General features: G+C 42.2%; 1 protein-coding gene across 2 annotated transcripts; it reads left to right on the forward strand.

Moving 5' to 3' along the window:
- The first annotated feature begins 2,345 nt into the window (after positions 1-2,345).
- On the forward strand, positions 2,346-19,094 carry ACTA2 (actin alpha 2, smooth muscle). 2 transcript variants are annotated; one of them, XM_014827239.3, is made up of 9 exons: positions 2,346-2,644; positions 6,362-6,516; positions 7,895-8,023; positions 10,786-10,896; positions 12,851-12,935; positions 13,315-13,476; positions 14,953-15,144; positions 16,356-16,537; positions 18,805-19,094. In XM_014827239.3, exons 2-9 carry the CDS (start codon positions 6,388-6,390, stop codon positions 18,946-18,948), a joined length of 1,134 nt encoding a protein of 377 aa, XP_014682725.1. In that variant the 5' UTR covers positions 2,346-2,644; positions 6,362-6,387; the 3' UTR covers positions 18,949-19,094. The 2 variants fall into 2 exon arrangements, with proteins under 2 accessions (XP_014682725.1, XP_070343500.1); XM_070487399.1 differs by lacking the exon at positions 2,346-2,644 and adding an exon at positions 5,005-5,308.
- Positions 19,095-25,959: the final 6,865 nt, after the last annotated feature.

The following is a 25,959-nucleotide window of genomic DNA, read 5'->3' on the forward strand; positions in this document are numbered from 1 at the left end:
TCATCGTGCCACCATGGCCTTGATGAGTTCGTCTGCTTAGGCTGTCTTGGGAGAACTCAGCCTTTGGTTCTGAGAATTTCAGAACCTGGAGAATTCCAAGAAAGGGAGGTGGAAAGGATGGCTTGCTCTCACTGTGTCTTCTCAGGTGAAATGAATTTTATGAGCTGAACAAAATAGCTAAGGAGTGTGATCAGTCTAGAGAAAACAGTTCCTACAGCCCAAATTTTCAAAAGCAGAAGAAAATCATATTTCATACCAGAAATTCATATTATATGAATGTTTGCTTGTATTGACATGGCTTAATTTTTATTCAGCAAGGCACTGGGGATGAAGAATAATCAAGAAATTGTTAGGTAATTATTGAGCACTCACTGCTCACTCAGCTTTGGACTGGGCCCCAAAGAGGATTAAAATTATCCCGGGTCTCAAAGAATTTACAATAAATCATCACTGGATAATGTTACCAAGATGGTGTGTGATGTTTGCAGAACGACAGGTCTGGAGATGATTCTTGAATATGTGCTTAGACTTTGGAATTTATTTTATAGTTTTCCTGAACTACAACCAAGTCATCAGGCACTATTGTTTTTCTAATTGCTCCATAACTCCTTGGATACGTGGCTGAGAGCCCTGGAAGATTTCCGGCCACTCAACTGGAGATTCTTCATACACACACGTACTCAGCCAGTGCTGCCTTCTCTCCCTGAAGAGACTTGGATGGGGCACAGGAGTATAAATCTCACCCAGACAATGAGGCCTTTTACTCACTAGTTCAGAAATTTGTTTTCAGTTACAGTTTCTCCCTGGTTAGTATCACAGATGAAACCAAGAAAGCAAGGAAGGAAGGAAGAAAGGAAAGAAGGAAGGAAGGAAAGAGGAAAGAAAGGAGGGAAGGAAGGAAGGAGGGGAGGAGGGAAGGAAGGAAGAAAGAAAAGAGGGAAGGAAGGAAAGGAAAAAAAACTTGTAAAAAAACCCTAAATCTTGAGTTATCTTCTTGGATGTCTGTCTATGTCATGAAAATTGATTGCTGTCAGAGCTGTGGATGCACACTACTATACTCAAGGAATAAAATGACATGAGTCATAAAGATGAGTATCAAAACTCTTCTTTTGGTGTTTAAAGGAATATTCACTTCATAAAGTCACCAAGGACAAGAAAGACGCTGCTTGAGACAGAGTGGGAAATGGGGGAATCCCACCTCTACTCAAATTGCCCTCCTAATCAGGAAAATAAGGACTTTTTGTTTCACATGATCCCTGCGATAAAAACCATTGAATTAATCCCCAAAGCCCCACTTTATGTTGTACTCTATAGTCCTCCTATTTGAACATTCAGAAAGTTGTATTTTCTGGGTGACAAAAACTAGACACAGTTGACAAAATTCCTGAAAAATATAGAGAAATCTGCTATCATTTAATCTTAAGCTATTTAAAATGTTCCAATAATCAATAGTGCAACTTCTCAAAGACAAATCTATGCGTATGTGTGTGTATACCATAAATTAAACCGATCCGATACAGTAACATGAGTGAACAGCTGGCCACAGTTGTAAAATAAAGCCATTCATTCATTCTCACAAGTCAGTCCAGAAATACTCATAGTATCCATCAAAAATATTTCTATCATGAATTTAGTTAGAACCTTGGCTTGGAGAATGGGAGCAAATAAACGTAAAACCACTGAAGCTATCCATTGACGCTTGGAAATGAATGCTTAAGGTCAGGTTTGTGTTCATTCACTACCTATCTTTGAGAAATGTCTGGGTCCCCTTGTCTCTCTATCACCTGTCAAACGAGTTAGCGGGGAGAGAGGAGGATGGGAAAGACTTCCCCTGAACACGCCCTTTTCTCTTTCAAACTGCTTCTGTGACAGAATGCCATATGGACTCTGATAAAAGGATGGTCCCTGATCATGCTGCTAAATTGCTCAGTGACCAATTAGTAGACATATCTAATGTACCAAAAGATTAAAGTGGTTATGGCAATGCTGACTTCCAAATTCCTCTGTGAAACATGAACCTGTCAACCCGGTCTCCACTGCAATTCCTATTTCCATTAACACTGCTCACAAACTTGATTTATAAACACAGTATGACTAGGTAGAATCATTATTCCCTCTATATATTTATGGACAATTGAAACAATATCTTTCTTCATTGCAGGTGATCTTTGCAGGAGAATTTTTAAAAGTTCCTACTCCTCAGAAGCTACTCCTTTCTGAACTCGGTTCACTAGGAAATGCCCTGAAATGCCAGCATGACAGCAGGCTGGCATCTTCTGAGAAATGTGCAAACCATGCCTGCCTCCGCCCCATTACACTAGCTTAGTATCTCTGGCCATTTCAGCAGTTGTTCTGAAGGCTTGGGGTGTTTATCTCCCAAGGCAGCTGAGCTGCCTCCTGTTTCATGAGCAGAGCAGTGGAATGCAGTGGAAGAGACCCAGGCCTCCGGCCACCCAGATTAGAGAGTTTTGTGCCGAGGTCCCTATATGGTTGTGTTAGACTGAACGACGGGCTCAAGTCAGTCTTTGTTCCTTGTTTGGGAAGCAAGTGGGAGGGGAGCAGACCAAGGGGCTATATAACCCTTCAGAATTCAGCTTCCCTGAACACCACCCAGAGCGGAGAAGCCCAGCAGAGCACTGTCAGGGTAAGTGGCACAGGCCCAGGGATGTGATTTACAGATCCAGCGGCTCTGATCTTACTCAGCGTAATACAGCGTCGTCTACGGGAATTTGGCTGGGCTCACGACTCTGAAATTTTTGAATGAAGATTATACTACTAAAATGATTGTACATATCAGCCCTAAATATTTAATATTAAAAACAAGGCTAAGATGCAGCTTGGTGTCGGGGAGGAAGGGGAGAGGAAGATGGGCTGAAATCTATGTCTGTCACCCGTAAAATCTGTTTATACTAAACCAACAGCCCAAATCTTGAAGCGCATTTCAAGGAGGCAGCTTAGCTGTTTGTAGTAAGTTATACATTTATTTATATTTAGGCACTGAAAACTTCAGTATTTGTGGTTCTGATTTGATGTGGGGGTTTTAAATTGGACTGTACTTTTGGTGCAGCTAAGGTGTCTGGAAGTAGATTTTAGAAGCAACCAGAGGCGAGTTGCCTGGTTTTTGACACTGGCTATTTGTGTATTTGCATCGAGTTCCCTTGGCTCTAATTGGTAGTGTCTTCTGTGAGCTACACTTGAGGATGTGCATTGCTGTCGGTCGGTGGTTGATTGCTTGCAGCAGAGCGCAGCAGGAAACCAACTGAATCTTTCTCTGTGAATAGGAAGGAGGCAGCAGAGTGTGCATCTGACAGCTGTTTGTGTCTCAGCCTACGGGATGTCTGGTTTGCGTTTCTCTCAGCCTGGTGAGGCAGGCGGGACTGTGGACAGCCCTGCCACCCTAGGCTGATCTTTGCTGTAAATCAGGGCTTGGCAGCTTCAACTCGGACTGGAGTTTTCACACTGAGATTCTCCTTCGATTTGTGATTCATGACTAAATATGGTTTGTGTTTCAAGACCAAGGAGCTGGGAACTGCAACGTTCTCTCCCCGCTCCCCTCCCACTAACTAGTCATTTTTGGCACAAGATGCACTCGAGTGGTTGGAGCAAACCCCTTGACCCGGGTGCAGTTCCAAAAGCAGACATTTGAGTGTGTTTTACCTAATTAGGAAATGCTCTGCTCCAAACCGAGCTGCTCATTCAGGTTTGCTAAGAGTTGTAAACCACAGAGCCAGCTCCTTTCCGAGGGCACAGAGATTTCTTCTCTAATCACAGTGCTCGTTTTAAAGATTATAAAATTCCTCCTGGACATCTTTGCCAAATAAAAATACGTTCACTGAATTTTGAGATTTTTTCCTGCACGCGTGCTGATGCCGAGGGTCAGCCTACTTTTTCTGCAGTATATTCAAACACTCCACCCAAACGCTCCCTCCCCAACAAAAGGGTTATTAAGGACATGTGTATTCATGATGACCATACTGTCGCCTCTTCAGAACGTTCTAATGCCAAATATTTTATCCTCTTTTCAGCTTTTACTTTTGGTTTGGAAAGTCTGCTTGGCGCATCCACAGACAGCCTGCTGCTCTCGGTGCTGGCCGCCTCTGACACATGCCTCAGACTCTTACTGTTTCTTCTATCTTGTTTCCCTCACAGTTCTCACCTCTCTTCCAGCTTCAAATCTGCTAGGAAGGAAGCCAAATCACACGAATGCCAAACAGAATTCAGTGTCTGGAAGGGGAAGAGATGGGTGGGAAAGAAAAGAACAAGCATTTATAAGTCCCATTTTCCATTTCTACAAGTGGAATCCACAAGTTGAGGGTTTCTGTGCTAAGCTTGGAGGCAGTGTGGAAAGGAAGCAAAGACCAGGAATGAAAAGATCTGGATAATGATAATCACCACATAATGATTTTAATAATAGTAATTTTAAAACTAGCATTTATAGAGAACTCATAACGTATACACCACTATAAATTATTTTAAATGCTTTTTAAAAAACCTAATGTTCATAAGAACTCTATGTGGTATGTACCAATATTATTGCTTTTTTTTAATAAATAAGGAAACTGTGATTTAGAGATGTTAAATAACTTACTGAGTCACACAGCTTCTAAGTGGTGAAATTCAAACTGAAATCCAGGCAGTCTGACTCAAGAGTCCAAGCTTGTAGTCATTGTGCTCTGTGACCTTTGTTCCCTGACTTTCCCAGTGTCGGGATCTTGGACAAGTCACTTCAACTTCTTGAGTCTTGATTTCCTTGTTTGTCAGTTGCAGACAATAGTAGATGTCCTCTACAATAGTAGATGGATTTTAAACTCTATCATCTCAGCTGCGGTTCACGTTCTTTGGCAAGGGTTATGGTGCGGAGGCACTGCTAGGGAAGTTCTAGGCATCTGGAAAGATGCAGCATTGATTTCATGGGAACGGTCTGGCAGAACGCCAACTGTAATCGCTTTTATTCTTTTCTTACTTACCACAAATTTCCTTAAAAGTGTTTTCTTTTAAAAACAGGTCTGGGTGTACAAGGAATTCACCAACTTAGAAGAATCTTCCTCAACGTGAAATCCTAAGATCTAAAGTCAGGCGGAAAACTATGGGTGGCCCTCTCTTTACCAGATATCTATTTCCACCTAATCCTGCTTGGAAAAATGGAAGGGAATCTGGATTGAAAGCCAAGGGGACCTGATTTCTGGTTCAACTCCGCCTCTAAGGCTATGCGACCTTGAGCAAATCGCTTCCCCTGGGTTTTCTCATTTACAAAAATGAGGGTGTTGGATCAAAATGTTCTTGACTAGGCCTTCAATTTCCCAAATCTGTAAGTTGTTGCTTTTGCTCCAGCCTTTCAAATTTTGTCATTGGACCCAAACTTAAGAGTGAGACATTTAAAATATTGTTTTATTTCTAAAAGAATACATGCTCAACTTAGGAAATTTAGAAAATAATACAGAAACCAGGTAGGATAATTAAAAACATCTACAACACCTACCACTTCAAAATAACCCCCATCAACATCTTGGTAAATATGATAAATCTTTTTGCATTGCATAAAAACACATTTTTAATGGGATCACACAATGTTACTTTCTCTCACCTATTATTCTTACATAAGAATATACCTTTAGCTTATCCTTTTATTTATCTTTCTTGATGGCAGCAAAGTTTTCTACCTCATGATGTGTAATTTATTGGACTCACTCTGGCTTGTTGGACTTTCAAGTTGGCAGTGATTTTTATTAATGGAAAATAACAGCAGCCCCTAAATTTAAAGCACCTTCTTAGAAAGTTTTGATCTGTTCTAATGTTTTCCAAAGGGTAAAATAAAAGTTCTCAGGATCTAAAAGAGATTTTTCTTTTAAATATTTTATATTAAACTTTTCAACAGTTCCAAATTTTCACATGCTGCCCATCCCTCAAAATTTACCTTTTTGAAAAAATTTTAAAAAGTTATAACATATCTAGAAAAATGTGACTTTGGGTCAATACAGAGGGCAAATTCCAGAAACTTCTTTAACATATGACAAGTGACTTGTCCTTGTGAAGGTCTGGTCTCACAGTCTGATCTTCCTATCTTTGCTCTACAGCTCTTCATTCACTCACTTGCTTAGTCAATCTTTTAAGTCCTTAATGGTACAGGTGACGTGCCAGCTACTGTGGTAGAAGCCAGTTGTATGAACATGAAAGTCAGAGTTTTGGCTTATAAAAAGCTTACAGTCTAGTTCAAGTACTTTGAGATAAATGCTATATTAGATAAAGGTTAGTGGAGAGTGTTCTAGGAGGGACCCAACTCAGCTTGGAAGGTGGGAGTGGTCGGGTAAATGCCATGAGTACTGAATTACAGTTGGGGCTGCTTCCTCCCTGTTCCCTGTAGGACCCTGTGAAGCTGCTCCAGCCAAGATGTGTGAAGAAGAGGACAGCACTGCCCTGGTGTGTGACAATGGCTCCGGGCTTTGTAAGGCTGGCTTTGCTGGGGACGATGCTCCCAGGGCTGTTTTCCCATCTATTGTGGGACGTCCCAGACATCAGGTGAGCAAAATTGTGATTGGAACAGAGAGAAATAGTGCTACAGATTAGGTCCCTCAATGTCTGTGTGTCCCTGGGTATCCACAGATTATCTTTTGCTCTCTGCCCAGAAATTATATAAACTTGCTAAAAATACACCTCTGATGATTGATATCTAGAAGGAAGTGCCAATTTCATATATGATGTAGACAGACTATCTGGTGGGTATCTATCAGATATAAGTATGCCCCTTTTTCATAAGTTCTGTTTTTCTAAATATAATCCTCCTCATTATCAGAAATACTTATGAGTTACCTGCTGTATACCATAGCTATTCTTTGGAAAGAAACTAAACAAAGAACCCAGGTCACTCGCTCTCATAGAACTCAATGTTCGATGAAACCATCTCTGTTACCAAATGTAATTTTATGTAATGTTAGCTGTCAATGAAATACATCTGGAAAGCCCCATGGTAATTTTACGTAATGTTACATATAAACAAAATGTTGGTGGCAGCCACATAGCAAAAACTGAGAATTTCATCTCAGAAATTCTCCATCACATCAGAAATGTATTTCGCGCATTGAGCCTATGTGATTGATGTTTATGGCTCTCAATTTGGCATATATTCCCAAGAACAAATACTACAAGCTTCCTCCAGTGAACTTACTCTGTCTCCTTGTTGAACTGTATGCAATAGAAATAGTTTGCACAAGCCACTATCTTATGGATCTATTAGTAGCCACGACTGTTTTGCAATTCTAAAATTGTCACCCCGGTGCAATACAAAACCCAGGAATGAGAATTCTCCTTATTTTATTTTTTTAAGCTTCATCTTAATAATTAAAAAAAATACATCTGACTAGTTTGGGCAGATGTTTTAATGTTGACTGGTATGGATTTATCCATTAGAAATCAAGCACTGAGGGGTCATTTGTAAATATAATGCATTTGCTTATAATAGTTAGAAAACAACATACTCTTGGGTAGCTGACAACTTTAAAAGTGCAGTTTAAAGGATTTATAAGAGGCAAAATGCCATTTAACTAATAAGTCAAACTTCATACATCCATTCAACAAATAATTACCGAGTGCCAAATATGTGCCAGGCAATTTGTTATAGTGGGGAACAAGACAAACTCAATCTCTGCCCTAACAGAGCTCATCAAGGAAGACAGAAGATAAACACACAGTGTAAAGTTGCCTAACCCACAGGGTTCTGGGCTACTTGTAGACTCATTCAGGCCTGAGGGGTGTTGTTTAAGAGCATAGTGACTCAGCACATTGTTGCTGGTACCGAAAGAGGAACTTCCCAGCTCAGTGATTTAACCCTTTATGATAGGATTGAATGAATTCACGAATTCTGGGAAAGACTGACTCATTATGTCTTGAACCTTTTCAGGGGGTGATGGTGGGAATGGGACAAAAAGACAGCTATGTGGGTGATGAAGCACAAAGCAAAAGAGGAATCCTGACCTTGAAGTACCCAATAGAACATGGCATCATCACCAACTGGGATGACATGGAAAAGGTACCCGCAGGTTCCCTGAAGGTTGAGATGCATATGTCCTGTGGCCGCTGGTTCAAAACATCTTGCTCCTCCTGGGGAAAATAACTGGCTCACATTGCTCAATTTTACTTTGCCTAGCTAATGTTTATTCTAGACTATCACTAACTGAAAAAGAAATCCTGAAACCTTTCCTTAAAAAAACAAATCCCTTGCCTAATAAGGTTTATAAACCAATTAGAGGGAGACAGTTCTGGAGTTGAGAACAGTAGTCTTTTGCCAGTGGTTGGAATGAATATACTATGGCTCAGTCAACTGGATTACCCACCACCCCCCCACCAGGACAAACATTGTATGAGCCACAACCAGGAGAATAATCCCCCCTTTTGTTCTCATCAGAGGCTGCATGGTTGTCCCTCTCAGCGCCATATGGCTGAAGACTTGAAGGGCTGGGTGTTCCTTTATCTCACCTATTCTTGAAAGCTTTTCGTTAACCTATCCAGAATGTCAACAAAAACAAAAACAAAAAAAACTCCTAGTTTCGCTATAGCAAAAGGGGCTGTGACATTGTGGATTTGGTACATTCTGGAATGTCCCTCAACATACTGAAGCACAAGCAACTGACAAAAGTTTTAGAATAAATGTTTTAAAGAAGGATGTCTCTGTGTTGCCTTAAGTGAAGTCTTTATCTCCCAGACTCATGTCAAAGAACTAATGAGAAGAGTTAAATCCTAGGATGTTGGCATCACAGAAACACAAATGATCAGACAAAAAGCAGAAGGGCTAATGAGAAAAATGGCATAAATTTTTAAAAATGCAGCAAAATGTACTGGAACAACATCTGGACTTTTAATTATCTATCAGCTCCCTACACACATGCACACACATGTGCAATATTACCAGTTTAAAAGAATATAGTTTTGCTGGAATTGGAATTTATCAGTAATGATGAAACATCTGCTTCTCTAAAAAAATTGCATTTCATTGGGTTTGCTTAGTTTAAGATTCTGGATTTGGTAAGACTGCAGTTTGCATTGAGGAGAAGTTTTTTTTTATCTTTTTTTTTTTTGAGGAAGATTAGCCCTGAGCTAACTACTGCCAATCTTCCTCTTTTTGCTGAGGAAGACTGGCCCTGAGCTAACATCTATGCCCATCTTCCTCTATTTTATAGACTGGCCCTGAGCTAACATCTATGCCCATCTTCCTCTATTTTATAGACTGGCCCTGAGCTAACATCTATGCCCATCTTCCTCTATTTTATACGTGGGATGCCTACCACAGCATGGCTTTTGCCAAGCGGTGCCATGTCCCCACCCGGGATCCGAACCCACGAACCCCGGGCCGGCAAGAAGTGGAACATGCGAACTTAACTGCTGCGCCACCCGGCCGGTCTCAAGGAGACGATATTAATAGCAGTGAGAAAACGCTCTTTAAGAGTTTCTCCATGGAGCTGGCAGCACCTTGGAATGTAGGTGCCTGGAGAAAGATCCTTGGAACGAATAAAGCATTTCATCATTTCTAAAATTTAAATTCCAAGTGTCTTCTGGAGAGATAGAGAAGAGAGAGAGAGACAGAGAAATTGGCTGTTTTTCTAATGATGTTTCAGAGTAACTGCAGTCTATAATATGACTGGCAGAATCTCTTGAGCACTCTGCTGCTTTTACTCCATCAAAGGAGAACTTTCAGGAGTCTCATTTCCTTTCTAGAAACCACAAATTCAAAACCAAAGAAACTGGAACAAGATAAAGAGTCTTTAAAGTCCATCTTGCTTTTATTCATTTATAAACTTTCACCAGCAGTACTTGTTTTGTCTTAATTTTGGATGAATCTAATATTCCTGGTGCTAGTGGAGAATTTTCTTGCTTTTAAAAATAATCAATTAATTAGCGCTTTTTATAATCGATTGTTCTTTTTGGCATCCAGGGATGAAAGAGGATGCTCAACCATGAAGCAAACACACTTATGTCCAAAGTACATTCACACAAATATGCTATAAATAGGCGCTGGCTTTTTTGAAACACCTGAAGGCTAAGTGTCTGCCCATGAATGGAAGGTCTAGAGGGTACCAGTGGAGGCAGGCTTATCCCAGCCTTGGAGAGCAAGGAGGAGGACTGAAGGGATGGAGGCAAGAGGCAGGGAGACCTGTCCTCTTAACATACACTGCAGAGGGAGATTTCCCTAAAAGTATTAAAAATGGCAACTAGGTTTTCAGGTCCGCTTCATTCATCCATTCACATATCATTCATTTGTCCTTTACCTGCTAAACGAAATCATTTCCCCATGAATACTAACTAAAATGGAAGTAAGGGGTAAAGAAGATACAGTGAATAATAATAACGTTCACTCAGGCCAGGGATTGAGCTGGATAGTAACTCTAGGGTTACCTCATTTAATTCTGACAAAGACGTACTAGCTATTTTCATATTACTGATGGTGAGACTGGAGCTGAGAAGGGTTAAAATTTGCCTAAACTCACACAACCAGAAGTGGTTGAGCTGGGATTTGAAACCAGGTTTGACTCCCAGAGGCTGTGCCTTTAACCACTATACCATCCTGCCTCATAGATCTGGGTTTGGGTTTTTCTCAGTCACTTACCAGATGTGAACCCTTGGGTAAATTACTCACTTGAGCTTCAATCTCAGCATCTGTAAAAATGTGAACACATCATGAGTACTTGTAACATTTTATGTGGTCCTGGTTTTATTTAGCTCATTCTGGTCCCTTTCTGGGGTCTGCAGTGCTCTCACGTCATCACATCATTGTTTTTCTCCTTGGTTCCCCGATAGATCTGGCACCACTCTTTCTACAATGAGCTTCGTGTTGCCCCTGAAGAGCATCCAACCCTGCTCACCGAGGCACCCCTGAACCCCAAGGCCAACAGGGAGAAAATGACCCAGGTAAATACCCATTCCAGGACCCAGCACTTTTGGGTTTGGGAAAGTCCTGTTTGAAAGCGGCTATGAAGGACAGCAGAGAGAAGGCCCACCCTAGCAGTAGACTTACAGACTGACAACTTTCCAGAAACTTGGGGATTCCAAAGGACAAAGGATTCCAAAGGAATATCTTGATGGGATTCACATCCTTCCTGCGGGAACTGCCCCTTGGCTCCAAGAGCAATAGGAAATTTAAAAGATTTAGTTGAAAAGGTGACATATGTTTAGGTTAAAAACTTCTAAGGAGAAGTCATTTCAAAACGCAGGTAACACAGTGGGGAATTTGGGTTCTGGAGTCAGACAGATCTAGGTTTGAAAACTGGATCTGTCACTTCTCAGCCATGTGACCTGAAATCCACTTAATTTCTCAGAGCCTCAGTTTCTTTGTCTACACATCGGGAGTAATACTAGTACTGTTATTTTTCAAAGGATTGACGTGAAGATTAATGAGACAAAATGTTAAATGTATATCATGATGTCTGGTGTAATAAATATTCAACGAATCATAGTTATCCTTGTCATTACTGTGACTTGTCTGAAGCTCAAAGACCTATAGCAGGAGACCATCCATTCTACCTGCCAGACAAGGTTTCCAGTTTGGATGAGCTGTCAAATAAAAATATCTAATGTCAATTTCATGCTTGCTCTGGTTAAATCCTGGGCTAAGTATTTTACATGCATTGTCTCTTTAAATCTTAACAATGTGAAGCAGAAGCTATTATTATCCTGATTATATAAATGAAGAAATGGAGGCTCAAATACATTAGGTGTTGTCCCAAGGTCACACGGCTAGAAGTGGCAGAGCCTGGAATCGACCCAGGATGTTTTGGCCTTGGAAAAGGATAAATATACATACTGCAGCGCCTTTTCCTCAGAAGAGCTCTTGGTGCTTACACCAACACACTAGCTGTTATTCTCCACAGGGGAACATCCGTGTGCCTGGGAATCACTCCATGCAGCAAGAGATACTGTTTCAGATGTGCCTTATTGTTCTTGTGAATACTGTGAAGGTAGAAAAATAGTTGGGAATTATGACTCTCTAGCAAATGATGTGTGGCATTCTGGTGAATAGACCAGGAAGGGTTCTGCAGATGGAGAAATGGAAGCCTGTGGGCATCTTGGCGTGCACAAACTTCTCCTGAGTCACCTGGAGGGGTTCTGGTTCTAGTCTTATCTCTGGACTGCCTGAGCTGGTGCACTGGCATTCATACGTGGTCCTCTGTTACCAGCAGGCAGTTCTTGTCTTCCGGGAATCAGGGCCCCTTCCACTGCACCCCAGGGCGGCCTCATATTCTAGGGCTGGCATTGACCCAGCAACTAAATAAAAAAGCAGAAAAAATTACGTGGAACCTCAGGCAAATCACAGAATTGGGTGAATCACAATCAATCTAAGCTTCAGGTTTAAAAGGTCTCTCTCTTTATAGCAGAGAAGTCAAAACATGGGTGTTGCCTTTTCTTTTTCTTTTGGCTCTGATATTGTTAGTAAATCCTACACTGTTCACACTGGAAGAGCCCCAGAGCTCATCTAGTCCAAACTCCTCCTCCGTGTACAGTTGAGAGCCCTGGAATGAAGCCCGCATTAGTCAGCTAGTCGTTTGGTGAATTTCCCCAGGCCACATTCAAGTCAGAGCCAGGGCAAGAGCCAGAAGCTAGACCCCCTTATGCCTGGCCAGTCACGTGTGCACACTGCCCTTTCCTTTCCCCATGCCGTCAGGTCACCGGTATGTTGGTCTCTTCGCTCACACCTTCATTCTCCTCTTCCAGTGACCAGGGCTGTCTGTCCTGGATCTACTTTGCCTTAGTCTCCTCTGCACAGAAGCAGGCGAGCCCATTCGCGTTCATCCACAAGGCAAGCTCTCTTGAACATTCTTGGTAAAACTGGCAGATCACTAACTTAGCTCTTTGGATTGCTTTGCAGATTATGTTTGAGACTTTCAACGTCCCGGCCATGTATGTGGCTATTCAGGCGGTGCTGTCCCTCTACGCCTCTGGACGTACAACTGGTAGGTGTGTGGGAAGAAAGGGAAACTCTCCTGAATACACCATCAGTTACGGGAGTTGATGTTTATAAACATGTGGGTTGTGATGGATGGGGGGTGAGTTAGAATTGACAGGGCTATTCCCAGCCCTAAAAGGTCTTCTCATCTTTAAAAACAAGCTCTTAAGTTCGTATTTCCAGCAAGGGTTTTTCCGTTCCTTCTCTCTTCCTGTTCTTTCCTTTTTTCATCTTTCCCAAACCCCGGCCCACCTCCCCTATCCTATCAAATGCCTTCCTTCCTCCCTTTCAAGTAGGAGGCTTAGGAATTCCCCTTCTACTACACCAGCAAGTGACAACAGGCTGGCTGCCATGGATAAGTTTTGTCATGCCCAACTGTCCTCCAGGCATTGTGCTGGACTCTGGAGATGGTGTCACCCACAACGTGCCCATCTATGAAGGCTATGCCCTGCCCCACGCCATCATGCGTCTGGACCTGGCTGGCCGAGATCTCACTGACTACCTCATGAAGATCCTAACTGAGCGTGGCTACTCCTTTGTGACTACCGGTGAGCCCCATGGAAATAAAGGGAAGGGGGTTTAGGGACAGTGTGTTCTTCACAGTAATTTACAGGACCATAGTGACTATCCAAGGAAACTATGGGAGGGAGCCTTGCAGATGGCAAGGCCTGACTGTATTGCCCAGAGCGAAGCATAGCTTTTTTGCTATGTGAAATTGCAAAATGCTTATAATGTTTCCTTGAGAACATTATAACTGTCTGGTATTCTGAGCTAGTCACAGTTGTATTACTTGAAACTTTTTTAATCCTCTCCACTCACAAGAGAGAGTGCAGAGACTGAAGATAGAATGGCATGGTGATGGGCAGTATTTGGAAACATCTAGACAGGGCTTGGGTCCCAATTCTGCCACGTGCTAGCCGTGTGGCCTTGGACAAGTTATCTAACCTCGTTAAGGCATAGTCTCTTCATCTGGAGAATGAGGGTAATCATAGTTCCTTTCTCAGATGATTGTTGTGAGTATTAAATGAGATAATGCACATGGAATAAGCAAAGAGTAAGCATCCAGTAAATGTTAGCTGTTACTGATACCATCCCAGCAGGCAGTGATACCTGTGTCTTCAGACTCCAAACTGATGCCTCCCAGTCTCCATCCACAAGAGGCAGAGTCAGACGTCACTAGAGACATCGGGACATCCTCAGTGTCTGTGGCCCTAGCTGCCTACCCACGCCTCACCAATTGGCCAAATGTTTAGGCTTCTGGACATGCCTGGGGCTTATTCTAGCCTCCAAGTTTGAGCCCTGAAGATGTTAAAGGCTTCTTTTGGAGTAGGGAATTGAATTAATTCTGTTCCTCCTCTGCTCTCTACAAAGAATCCCAAGACACTTCCAAAAAATTCCCAGAGGCCCAGATGGAACTAATAGTTTAGAACTTAGGGGTAGAGGATTTGAAAGGTATCTGCCTGCCCACTTCTTCCATGCATCACAAGAGCCTTCTAGACCAGGACTGGTCCTGAGCCAGGGCCTGCCTCTTTCTGGAAGGTGATAAATGTGCCAAGAGTTTGAGCTAGAATCTACCTGGGTTAATCAACATGGATCTCTGGAGCTTTTTGAAAACTGTGGCGACCCCTAAGGGGCTGCTTCAGCATAAGCCATCCTGAAAAACTGAAAAACCAATATAACAAACTGTTATAAAACAGTGATAAAGACAGTGATTAGTTAATTCTGCAAAAACAATTAATGTACAGAAGGATTTCCTGCTCTGTCCCTTTCTTTAGCTAGCTCATTTTACTCCTGTCATGCATTTTCCAGACAATGTTTACTAAAGGTGTTCCATGAGTGAGGCACTCTGTTAGGAACAGAGCGGTTCCCTAGCGGACCTATAACTTAATCCCCATCATGGATTTGGGGTCACAGAATAATGAATTTACACACTTTTTTGAAGGAGCTTGTATTGTGGGAGAGATTGGAGTAGGGCAGGTGGATTTTTACTGCTTGTGCAAACCCTAATGTTTGTATCTTGACAGCTGAGCGTGAGATTGTCCGGGACATCAAGGAGAAACTGTGCTATGTAGCTCTGGACTTTGAAAATGAGATGGCCACTGCTGCGTCCTCCTCCTCCCTGGAGAAGAGCTATGAGCTGCCTGATGGGCAGGTGATCACCATTGGGAACGAGCGCTTCCGATGCCCAGAGACCCTGTTCCAGCCATCTTTCATCGGTAGGCACCAACACCCCGTTCCTGGGAAGGGGACACCACTCCATTCTCCCATATCCAACGAGCCCTTGGCAACCAGCACCCTTCTGCATGTGGGAATGTGCAACAGGGGCCACAAGACCAAATGCATTTCTAAACCAAGGCAAGGGAAAGAGTAAGAAGACTTAAGGAAGCCAAGAAAAGAGTTTTCCTTCTGAGAAAACACTATGTTGTAGCCAAGCCAAAAGCATTCTTGGCACGTGGTGCATGGTGAAAGATCAGATATTGTCTGTGCTTAGGACACAGTGGAGCCACTGGATGGATGTGAAGGTTGTGCTGAATGCTGAGAGTTTGGGAATGGTATGGGGAGAGAGAAATGGAAGAGCCTGTTCCTACATTAGCATTGATCTTGGGAGAGAGGTTAGCACAGTTGTTCACAGAGGGTAGGCTCTGGGAGGGGTGAGCCTGGGTTTTCACTGTCCTCACCTGTAAAATGAGGACTGTAAGAGTACCTGTGTCATAGGGTGGCTCTGAGAATTACCAGAGATATGTGTGGAGCACTTGGGCCAGTGCCTGGCCAAAATGAGCACTCTATAATTATCAGATATTGTTGGTAATTAATAATTAGATATTATTATTGTTACTATTATTATTATATCACAGCACTGCAAAAGATGAAGGGCCACCTAGAAGTTCTTATCAAAAGATCCATATCGGAAATTAACAAAAAGTTCAGACAAAAAAAGTCTTATCAAGATTGAAGAAAAATGAGTCTTTGTCCAAATAGGATGAAGCGCTTTTCTGATGATTCAGCACCATCTCGCTCTGAGGGGTGAGAACAAGGCAGCAGCTGAAAGGAGATTGGGAGAGTTCTGAGTGATGGCTGTGACACTGGCTCAGTTTTGGACCTTCTGCAGGGAGCCCAAAGGCTTTACCCCTTTTTTGGACCATACACACAGTAGTGAGTCTATTAAAAATCAGTGATGTGATGTCATAGACCCCCACTCCATGGAGATGTTGCAGCAGGGCTTCCTCACTGGACAAGAGGTGGGAGGACAGGGACCTTTACAAGCATTACAAGGAACTTTTGGTCTTTCAGATGGGAGGTTCCTAGATTACTATGCCTGCCTAGCCTCAGTCCAGTGTAAGATCTTCCACTTGCTCATGCAGGTCTTCTGTGCCTAACCTGGGTTTTACCCACTGCCCAAGGACCATGGCCCGTATCTCTTTTCCAGGGATGGAATCTGCTGGCATCCATGAAACCACCTACAACAGCATCATGAAGTGCGATATTGACATCAGGAAGGATCTCTATGCTAACAACGTCCTCTCTGGGGGCACCACCATGTACCCCGGCATTGCTGACCGCATGCAGAAGGAGATCACGGCCCTCGCGCCCAGCACCATGAAGATCAAGGTATGTTTCGGTGACAGACCCCATGGCTAGGCTGCTGGCAGTGCCAACCTTACCACCAGAGGTGACGTGAAGGACTCTTCCTTCAGAGGCCACATCTTAGTCATATCTGCTCACGGGTTCTAGGGCTAGGCGGTGGGCACCAGTCCACAGTTCCATACCTTATAGGATATAAGTCAATCCAGTTCATAAGAGAAGCTGAATTATTTTTGTAAAAGATTTAATCTACACATATCCCTGTCTATCAGCTATTTTCAGCAGCTGCAGTCAAGGTCAACAGAGCTCCCCATGTGCACATATCTTTTTATTTTTTAATTGAGATATAATTGACATATTAGTTTCAGATGTACAACACAATGATCCAATATTTGCATATAGTGCGAAATGATCCACTCAATAAATCCAGTTAACCTTCATCATACCTTTTTAAAATATACATTTTGTTATTTTTCCTCATCACAAAAATAGAATGTCTGGTATAGATAGCATAGTATAGAACATTATATATAGTACAGGACGTTAAAAAATCAGACAAGTCAGGTATACTTCTGAAGCGGTTTAAACCCTGTAGATCCAATAGAATAGACTCTTCTTCCACTACTAAACGTGACCATGTCTCAGTAGCCAGGAATTAGAATGTTATCTTCATCTCTCTGTGTGGCACACCTTTTGACACAAGTGCTCAAAAGCACAGAATGACTCCAGGACGACCAAGCTCAGTCCCTAAACCACCCAAGACTCCTCTATTGTGTGAGTTTTGAGTCCCAATCCAGGGAACTCAGAGATTAAATGGAAATCATTCTTTGGAGGCAACTTACATGTGGCTGGTGACTTCTCAAAGGCTATTATCACTCTCTGACATCAGAAGGCCATGCAGGCACCCTCTGACCCATGTCACAGGGAGCCAGAAAAGGGGCAATCTGGGTGCAGATCACACACAGGAGAAGAGTTCAAACAAGTTCTCTGCTATTTGCACTCCCTTTTCTTTTTTGGAAGCGGTATGCGACATAAAAGAGCGCAAGCCTGAAGCACGCTCGCTCTCTGCAGCATAGACTCTCACAGTCTGCAGGTGAGAGGAGAGAGACTGGTTCTGAGGATCTCTGTTTCTTGGATGCCCCTCTGGTTGGCTCTTCCCCCTTCTTCCCCCAACACTGCAGGGAGAGAGATGAAACCAGCTGCTGGACTCCCCAACAAAGCCAACCTAGGTGGGGGGCATATTACAAAGAGAGGCTCTAGCTAAAGTTGGGTAGTTTCTAGTGCTCCAAACTAGACTCTTGTTTAGAAATGAATGTGGAACTTTGGTTCCAGTGTGATGAGAGGAAACTGTTAAAAACCTGGGACAGTAAGATGATGACATTAGGGGAAATTCAAACTGGATGAGGGGTCTACAGGAACTCTCTGCACGATCTTTATAACTTTTCTGTAAATCTAAAATTATCCCCAAATAAAAAGGTTACCTCTAAAACAAAACAAATGAAACAAACAAACAAAAAACACCTGGAAGAGATCCTGGTTTGAATAGTGGGTCTGACATGTACGCAAGCAGTGTGACCAAGGCCAGCTACCTAAATCTCTCAGTCTCTGTTTCCTTGTATGAAACACGGCAGTAATTTAATATTTACTCTTCAAAGTAGGTATGGGAGTTAAATGAGACAATACATGTAAAATGCTCAGCACAGTGTCTGGTACACTGTAAGTGTTCAGTAAGTGTCAGCTACTTGTATTAAAGATAAATGTGCAATCAGAGCTTGGGGAGTAAATAGAAATTAAACCCTTTCACCGTGGTTTCAGAAACACCTTGTCTGTGAGCTGAAGTGTCCATATTCATTTCTACACAATATCCAAGTCTGGAGTGGAATTTGGAATTGCTCAGCTGTAGTTATTTTGGGGGCTCTTAAGTGGAGGCCATGCAGGATTTGGGGCCAACTTTCAGTTTGCCCCATAGTAGACTGAACGCAGGAGAGGTGTTACACATGCTTTGGAATAGGTGGTGTAAAGGAAGCCAGAAAAACAAATATGCTTAGTGAAGAATCTCCAAATCCACAAGCTATTCACACCCTCTTGGGCTAGGGGTAGGGGTTGGGTTAGGGTCAGGGATAGGGTAGGGGTACGGGTAAGGTTGGGGTACAGGTAGGGGTAGGCATCTAACAGCCAAGACTGACCCTGCTGTCCATGAGACTTCAACCAGGTCACCAAGTCTGGACCATGGTAGAACGCCCAGGCCCTGTCCTAGTGCACTAAAGGCCCTTCTTTCTCATCCTGACCCACAGATCATTGCCCCTCCGGAGCGCAAATACTCTGTCTGGATTGGCGGCTCCATCCTGGCCTCTCTGTCCACCTTCCAGCAGATGTGGATCAGCAAACAGGAGTACGACGAAGCCGGGCCCTCCATTGTCCACCGCAAATGCTTCTAAAACACTTCCCCGCTCTCTGTCTCTAGCACGCAACTGTGAATGTTTTGTGGAATAATGCCTTCAGTTCTTTTCCAAACCATTGCTAGCCAAAGCTCTGACTCGTTACCCATGTGTTTTTTAATAAATCTGAACTATGTTACCGGTAACCTATAGCCTTGGCCTCTGATCAGCACCTGGCTGATCACGCATTTCTGTTAGGTCGACCTCACCCGTTCCAGAGTGGCTCCCTCTAGTGGTGCAGCCGAGGACAGGCCACACTAGGATGTGCATGTTTCCCAGGTGGGGCTGGAATCACATTAACGCGGGAAGCTCAGCTAAATGCTGTAAGTGGGAAGAATTTGAAGATACACAGGAGATAAATATAAACATGGATTAAAGTGTATCGATAGGAATAATCCACACTGGCCTAGGACTTCATAACATGCCAGTCATTGTATTACTTTGCTCTCACAACCTCAATACTGGTAGCCTGTACACACACACATACACACACACACATTTATTATACATACATACACATATGACTTTTTATACATAAACATATTAAACTTAATAAATGTATCTTAAAAGAAGATATGACTTTTAAGTTAATCGGGGGAAACACAGAGTTTTAAAAATCATTAAGAAACACTGCTCTAAAATCTCATTACACATCTGGATCATCTGTTTCCCTTCTGATCAATATCTATCTTTCAAAAGGATCCTACAGATAAATTCACACCTGAAGGGATGGGAAAGATAACAATACTTTCCAAGGACCAGTGGTGTCAACTATCGTACTGAGGGTTTTAAACATATCCTCTCTCATTTGTTCTTCAGCACTATGTGGGGAAAGTAGTATTATCATGCCCATTCTATAGATGAAGAAACAGCAGTTGTTCTCTTAATACCATTATGTAGGGGAGCTGTCAACTCCACCTTCTCCTTTACCCATCTGGCCTGGGACGTATGAAGATGTATAAAAACACTTTCCCTGCCTTTAAGGGCCTTAGTCTCAAAGCACTTTTCTGCCCAGGCTGTTTAGCATCCTTAGCAGCCCCCCGGCTGGGTGCTGCTTGTCCTCCTGTATGTAAAGCTCTGAGTGAGGTCCGCAGCTACTGGCCATCCTGGGGAGACTGGGGTCTCTATCCATGACTGCATCTCACTGCAGAAAACTTGTGGCCCAGGATTTAATGCCTGTTGGTCCAGAAAATCTAAGCTTCCCCTGGTCTTTTCTGGCCCTGCAACTTGCAGCTAATTAAGATTAACACTACAAATAATAAGAGTTGGCATGTGCTGGGTGCCTGTCATGACCAGATCCTGTACCACGCTGTTTATATTAGGATCTCATCTTATCCTACCCAATGGAGTCAGTATTCTTATTGCCTTTTTACAGATGGACGAGCTGAGGCAATGAGTGGTTAAGGAATATACCCAATGCCGTACGACTGGCAGAGGGGGAACTTGAACTTGGTTCCAAGTCTATACTCCTAGCCATCAGACCAGCATTTCCCAAAGAACAGGCCACACAGGTCACCCTCATTGGGGGGCTCGTTTTAAATGGGAGTATTCCTGGGCAGTATCCAAAGCCTGCTGAACTAGAACTTCTGGAGCTGAGGCTGAGAATTTGAGTTTTAATCAAATTTCTCTGGTGATTCTTTTGCACATCAAAATTTGAAAATCCCTGTCACATGCTATGATTGAGGGACATTTTCCAGTTGCAAATTTATGCTTGCCAGGCAAGGACATTCTAGACTTAAACTTAAGGATTAGTGTATAGATATTTGCAAACAGATCACTTTCATAATTTAGGCAAAAATCGCCAACCATTCCCCATTATCAGTATTGAGTTTAAAATTAAAACAAGTCTGTTGTACTTCGCTTTTACCACCAGAGGGCGCAAGCTCTCTGGTACAGGAATAGGTGCTTGAAATAGTCTCAAAGAATTCGAAACACGCATGGCCAGAGGCAAAAATCAGAAAAACCAGAACTACCCACGGAATGTTGCTTCCTTGTGAGCATCCAGCTGCAGCACCTAAGCACCTTCTTCCAGTCATAGATCATTAACTCCTCCCCTTGATTCTGCAAGGTGCCCAGGGACTTGAAGTGTTGGACAAGCGGCTGTCTCATTGATGAGCCTCACATGAATCTCCAGAGGAGATAAAACCAGCAACACCCGGGTCTTGCTGCCTCCTGAATCCTCTTCTTTCCCCTAACAGCAAACCAAACTCTAATACTCTTCTTCCATGACACCAATTTTCCCACGATCGGCTTATGCAAGCCCTGAAGACAACATGGGTTTCTAATAACATTAATCCACACCATGCAGGCTTTGCTGTGAGCAGATGTGAGAGAGGAGGAAGCATTATCTACTTTTTAAAAAAACAAACAATTCTCTGTTGTCAGTGTGGCATCATTTGTGCAGTCAGGCTGAGCTTCAGTCTCTTTAGTAGGATTTCCAACACAGAACAGCCTGCAGAAGAATTCGCAATTCCAGGGAGAGAGGAGGCCGTCTGGGCCAATGCACTCACGGTCTGACCAGAAGCCATCGCTGCAACTAAGCTTATTCAAGAAGATATGACCGAAAAAAGAGAAGGAAATGGGACAGCCAGGGACGTGGTTCTTCCACATCAGAAATATGAAACCAGATGTTTAAGCAAGGTTTATTCCTGGGAGAGCCAAGTCAATTCAGGTAACGTTTGAAAGGCACTTACTTGATCAAAAGAGAACAAGCTTGCCCGAATAGAATTTACAGTCTAGCATGGAAGATGGAAGTAAACAAGGAGCCACGGTGCCTTGTGAGGACTACAAAAGTGGCAATAAATGGGGTACGGGCTCTTATAGCTCAGAGGAGGCCTCTCTGAGGAGGTAGTGCTTAAGCAGAGGCTCAAAAAATGAGTTAACTAGGGAAAAAACGAAAAGGGACAGTGAGGCTGGAGAAGAGGAAGTGTACAGGGAATGTGCTCCAGGCAGAGGCCCAGCGATGGGAGAGTGCCCTGCACATGCAGAAAAGAGAATCCCAAACAACGGGGCCACACACAGACTTTAGAAGTGTGGCTATGACTTGACAATTTTCCAAAGTAGAGTTCATAACATTCTCTCTGTGAAACATCTGTCTTGAAATCAGATACCAAATTACAAGCAATTAAGGCTATTTTCCGTGAGAAATTTGATATCTGATTCATTTGCCATTCCTGAGCATTTCTTCTTGCAGGCTAATTAAATTCTTTATCCCCTTTTTAGAAATGCATCTGGGAAATGAACGCCCCAAAGCTACCACCTCTCACTCTAATTTATTCCTGATGGCTAGAGCTATTCTAGAATGTTCTTCTTGTAGTAACTTCATGCCCCTTAAAAGTGAAAGGAATGTAAATGATTACAATTTGCCTGATTGGTTTTGAAGCAAATATTACCTTCAAAGGAAACCACTGATGAAACAGCTCTGACATGGTGTCGTCAATGACAGTTTTCCAGAGGCCTAGAGCTCAAGTGTCCTTAAGCAGATTCCTATCCTTGGAGAAAAATATGTGGCATTGTAGACACACCAAATCAAAACATCTTCTATTCATATTCTTCTTAGATCATGTCTTTTGTTTTCTTTCTCTCCACATTTAGTTTTGGACTTTATTTCTCTGTCCTTTCATTGGATTAATTATTTCCTCCCCTCTTTAGATCTCTGCATATACTACAACCTGAAACTCTTTAAGAAATGGCCAAAATGGCATCATCTACTTAGGCAAAAGTATATTAAGCAGGTGAATCGTATCCTTCAAATTTGTAACTACTACTACTTAAAAAAAAAGTTTGTGATTTCAGATAGAGGTTCTGATGCACCATTCTCCCTTATGAATGCATAAACCATTGAGTTGAATGAAAGCAAAAGTAATATTTTGAGTGCTATTGCTGGTGGCCCTCATTGGTTGTTCTCGCTCCTGTATTTCTAATCCTACCCAGTCAAAAGAGTTGACCCCCTTGATAAAATAAAATTCTGCTTCTGAACATGGTTCTAACGAACTTGACAGAGGCCCGGGACTGGTGTCCCACAATAATAAGAGATTGATGGGCGTGGGTTCTAGAATCCTCAGGCGTCTTCACTGTCCACTCAGATTTTATTATTAAAAGTTGACTTTTAAAGAATTAACTTAATAACATATTGCTGTCAAAACCATAATGAGATACCACTTCACACAGGCTAGCATGGCTATAATAATGAAAAATAATAAGTGTTGGCAAGGATGTGGAGGAATCGGAACCCTTGCACATTGCTGGCGGGAAGGTCAAAGGGTTCAGCTACTGTGGAAAACAGTTTGGCAGTTCCTCAAAAAGTGAAACACAGAATTACCATGTGACCCTGCAATTCCACTGCTAAATATATATCCAAAAGAATTGAAAACAGATACTCAAACAAGTACATGTACATGCATGTTCCTAGCAACACTATTCGCAATAAACAAAAGGTGAAAACAGCCCACATGTCTAGCATTGGATGAATGGATGAACAAATTGTGGTAAATACATATAATGAAATATTAGTCAGCCATGAAAAGGAATGGCATACTCATACATGGTACAATGTGGATAAACTTTTAAAAAATGTTATAATAAGTGAAAGAAGCCACACACAAACATTTACATATTTTATAATTCTATGAAATATCCAGAATAGATAAACTATAGAGACAGAATGCAGATTGATGGTTGCCAGGGGAGGGGGTTGAGGAAAAATGGCTTAATGGGTAAAGGTTTTCACTTTGGAGTAAGGGGAATGTTTTGGAACTAGATAGAAACGGTAGGTGCACAACATTGTGAATGTACGAAATGTCACCAAATTGTTCACTTTAAAATGGTTAATTTTATGTTATGTAAATTTCACCTCAATAAATTATTCTTTAAAAGTAAAATTAGCGGCTAGACCCGTGGCATGGTGGTTAAGCTTGGTGCACTCTGCTTCAGCAGCCCGGGTTTGTGGTTTGGATGCTGGGCACAGACCTGCACCACTTGTCAGCCATGCTGTGGTGGTAACCCACATAAAAAGTAGAGGAAGACTGGCACAGACGTTAGCTCAGGACGACTCTTCCTCAGCAAAAAAAATAAAAATAAAAAAATAATAAATTAAACAATTAAAAATAATATAGTGCTCTGGAAAAAACTTCGATAAGTACACAGTTTATCCCTGAAAGGAACCTGCTAAATCAGTTAATTCACACCCCTCATTTCTGTAGTTATGGAAACTTTGCCCAAAGTCAGGAATAGAGCAAATGTCTTCAAACTGTTCATTTTGCTTTCCTTGTTCTTCAGCCTTTATTTTAGGAGGAAAGATAATGGACCTTATGTTTTGAACAACCTATAAACGCTTTCTCTCCTGGAAAAACTGCAGAGAGGAAGTTTAAACATCCTCTTCAGACTTAAGAATACAGATTCACCACTCACTCCGTCAGTTCATCAGGGACTCACCCGACAGTGACTAATTTGAGTCAACAGTTTTAATTTTTCACGGTCAACTCTTGTTTACTGATGCAGATGTTTAGGTGATGCTCCTTGATGGAGGTAAAACAACAATAACAAAACGAATTATCTCCATTTGGTTTCAGAATGTCTTTTGGTCTAGATAATGCCCAAGGCATTTACTTCAAACAAACAAATAAAGCCAGTCCACAATACTCTCCCTCGACCCTCCCTCCCCCAGAGTCCTTCTCTGGTTTTCCGTTCTCTCTCCCTCATCCTCTGCCTCCCTCAACCCCACCCTGAATTCTGGGAAGCCACGGTGACAGATCTGAAGAGTGTAACTAGTTTCCTTTCTAAACAATGTTCTTTTTCTTGGATTTTCTTCATCTTTTCCATTTCTCTAGCTCTTCATTGATTATTCAAACATATCCATGAACATGGATTTTATTAAATTCCTTTAATCATAAAAGCATTATAAAATTAAAAGCATAATTATAAAACAGTATAAAGATAAAAATATATTTCTTTAATTTAAAAAAAAACCAACCCTTTCTTTTCAAGAAGTTTGTTCTTCCATAAGTTGGAATCTAATACCTAGTGTGACTTAATCAATTGGCAATTCTTTTTGAAAACTATCCTCTTAATGAGTAATTCCTTAAATCTATTTGAAGGCATTTTAACACCAGGTCAGAGGGAATCTAATAACAGTTATTCACATTCTCACTTGAGTGGTACTTTTTAATGTGGTACCTATGGGATCTCAGGAGATGTACAACAGAGCTTCCACACAGCACTGCAAATGCACAAAAAAGTTAGCTTGGGGGCACTCGCTTTCCTATGCATTGAATATTTGTGTCTCCCTCAAGATTTCTATGTTGCAGCCTAATCCCCAATGTGATGGTATTTGGAGGTGAGGCTTTGGGAGATGATTAGGTCATGAGAGAGGGGCCCTGATGACAAGATTGGTGCCCTTAGAATGAGAGACACGAGAGATGATCTCTCTCTCCACCACGTGAAGACACAGCAAGAAGGCAGCTGTCTGCAAACCAGGAAGAGGGTTCTCACCCAAAACCCAACCATGCTGGTACCCTGGTCTCGGGCTTCCAGCCTCCAGAACTGTGAGAAATAAATGTTTCTTGTTTAAGCCATCCAGTTTATGGTATTTTTGTCATAGCAGCCCAAAGTGACTAAGACACGCCTTTTGAAATTTTTTTTTTAAAAAGTCTTCTTTGACCCCAGTATGATGAATCTCTAAGAGCTACTAAATAAAGTTTTTGTCAGCTGTCCCCAAGGAATATTTTTGCCTCATGAAGAGCCAAGACACTAGAAAAGGAAACAAGTTTCTTAAAGGAACAGAGAAGAGTTCTTTGCATACTTGTTGTCTTCACAATAACAAGCAAAATTCTTCTAAGAAGAACGAGGAGCTGAAAGTTTACTTTTCTTCCTTGATCCTTGCCAAAAACATGACATTTCTCAAGCATCCTCTTCACAGAGACATTCTCTTGTTAGATAATTATGCAAGATATGCCAGAAAAGAAACATCTGCTTTCCACATTTGGGCCCACTGTAGCTGGTTTCGCAACATAA

This window comes from Equus asinus, chromosome 2 (assembly GCF_041296235.1).
Source record: "Equus asinus isolate D_3611 breed Donkey chromosome 2, EquAss-T2T_v2, whole genome shotgun sequence".
Classification (NCBI taxonomy): domain Eukaryota; kingdom Metazoa; phylum Chordata; class Mammalia; order Perissodactyla; family Equidae; genus Equus; species Equus asinus.

Bases quoted from the DNA above. Each gene is read 5' to 3' on its own strand.
- ACTA2 (XM_014827239.3), top strand. From the start codon at position 6,388: ATGTGTGAAGAAGAGGACAGCACTGCCCTGGTGTGTGACAATGGCTCC. The intron at 10,897-12,850 runs GTAAATACCCAT...ATTGCTTTGCAG, and splicing joins ACAGGGAGAAAATGACCCAG to ATTATGTTTGAGACTTTCAA. The intron at 15,145-16,355 runs GTAGGCACCAAC...TCTCTTTTCCAG, and splicing joins GTTCCAGCCATCTTTCATCG to GGATGGAATCTGCTGGCATC.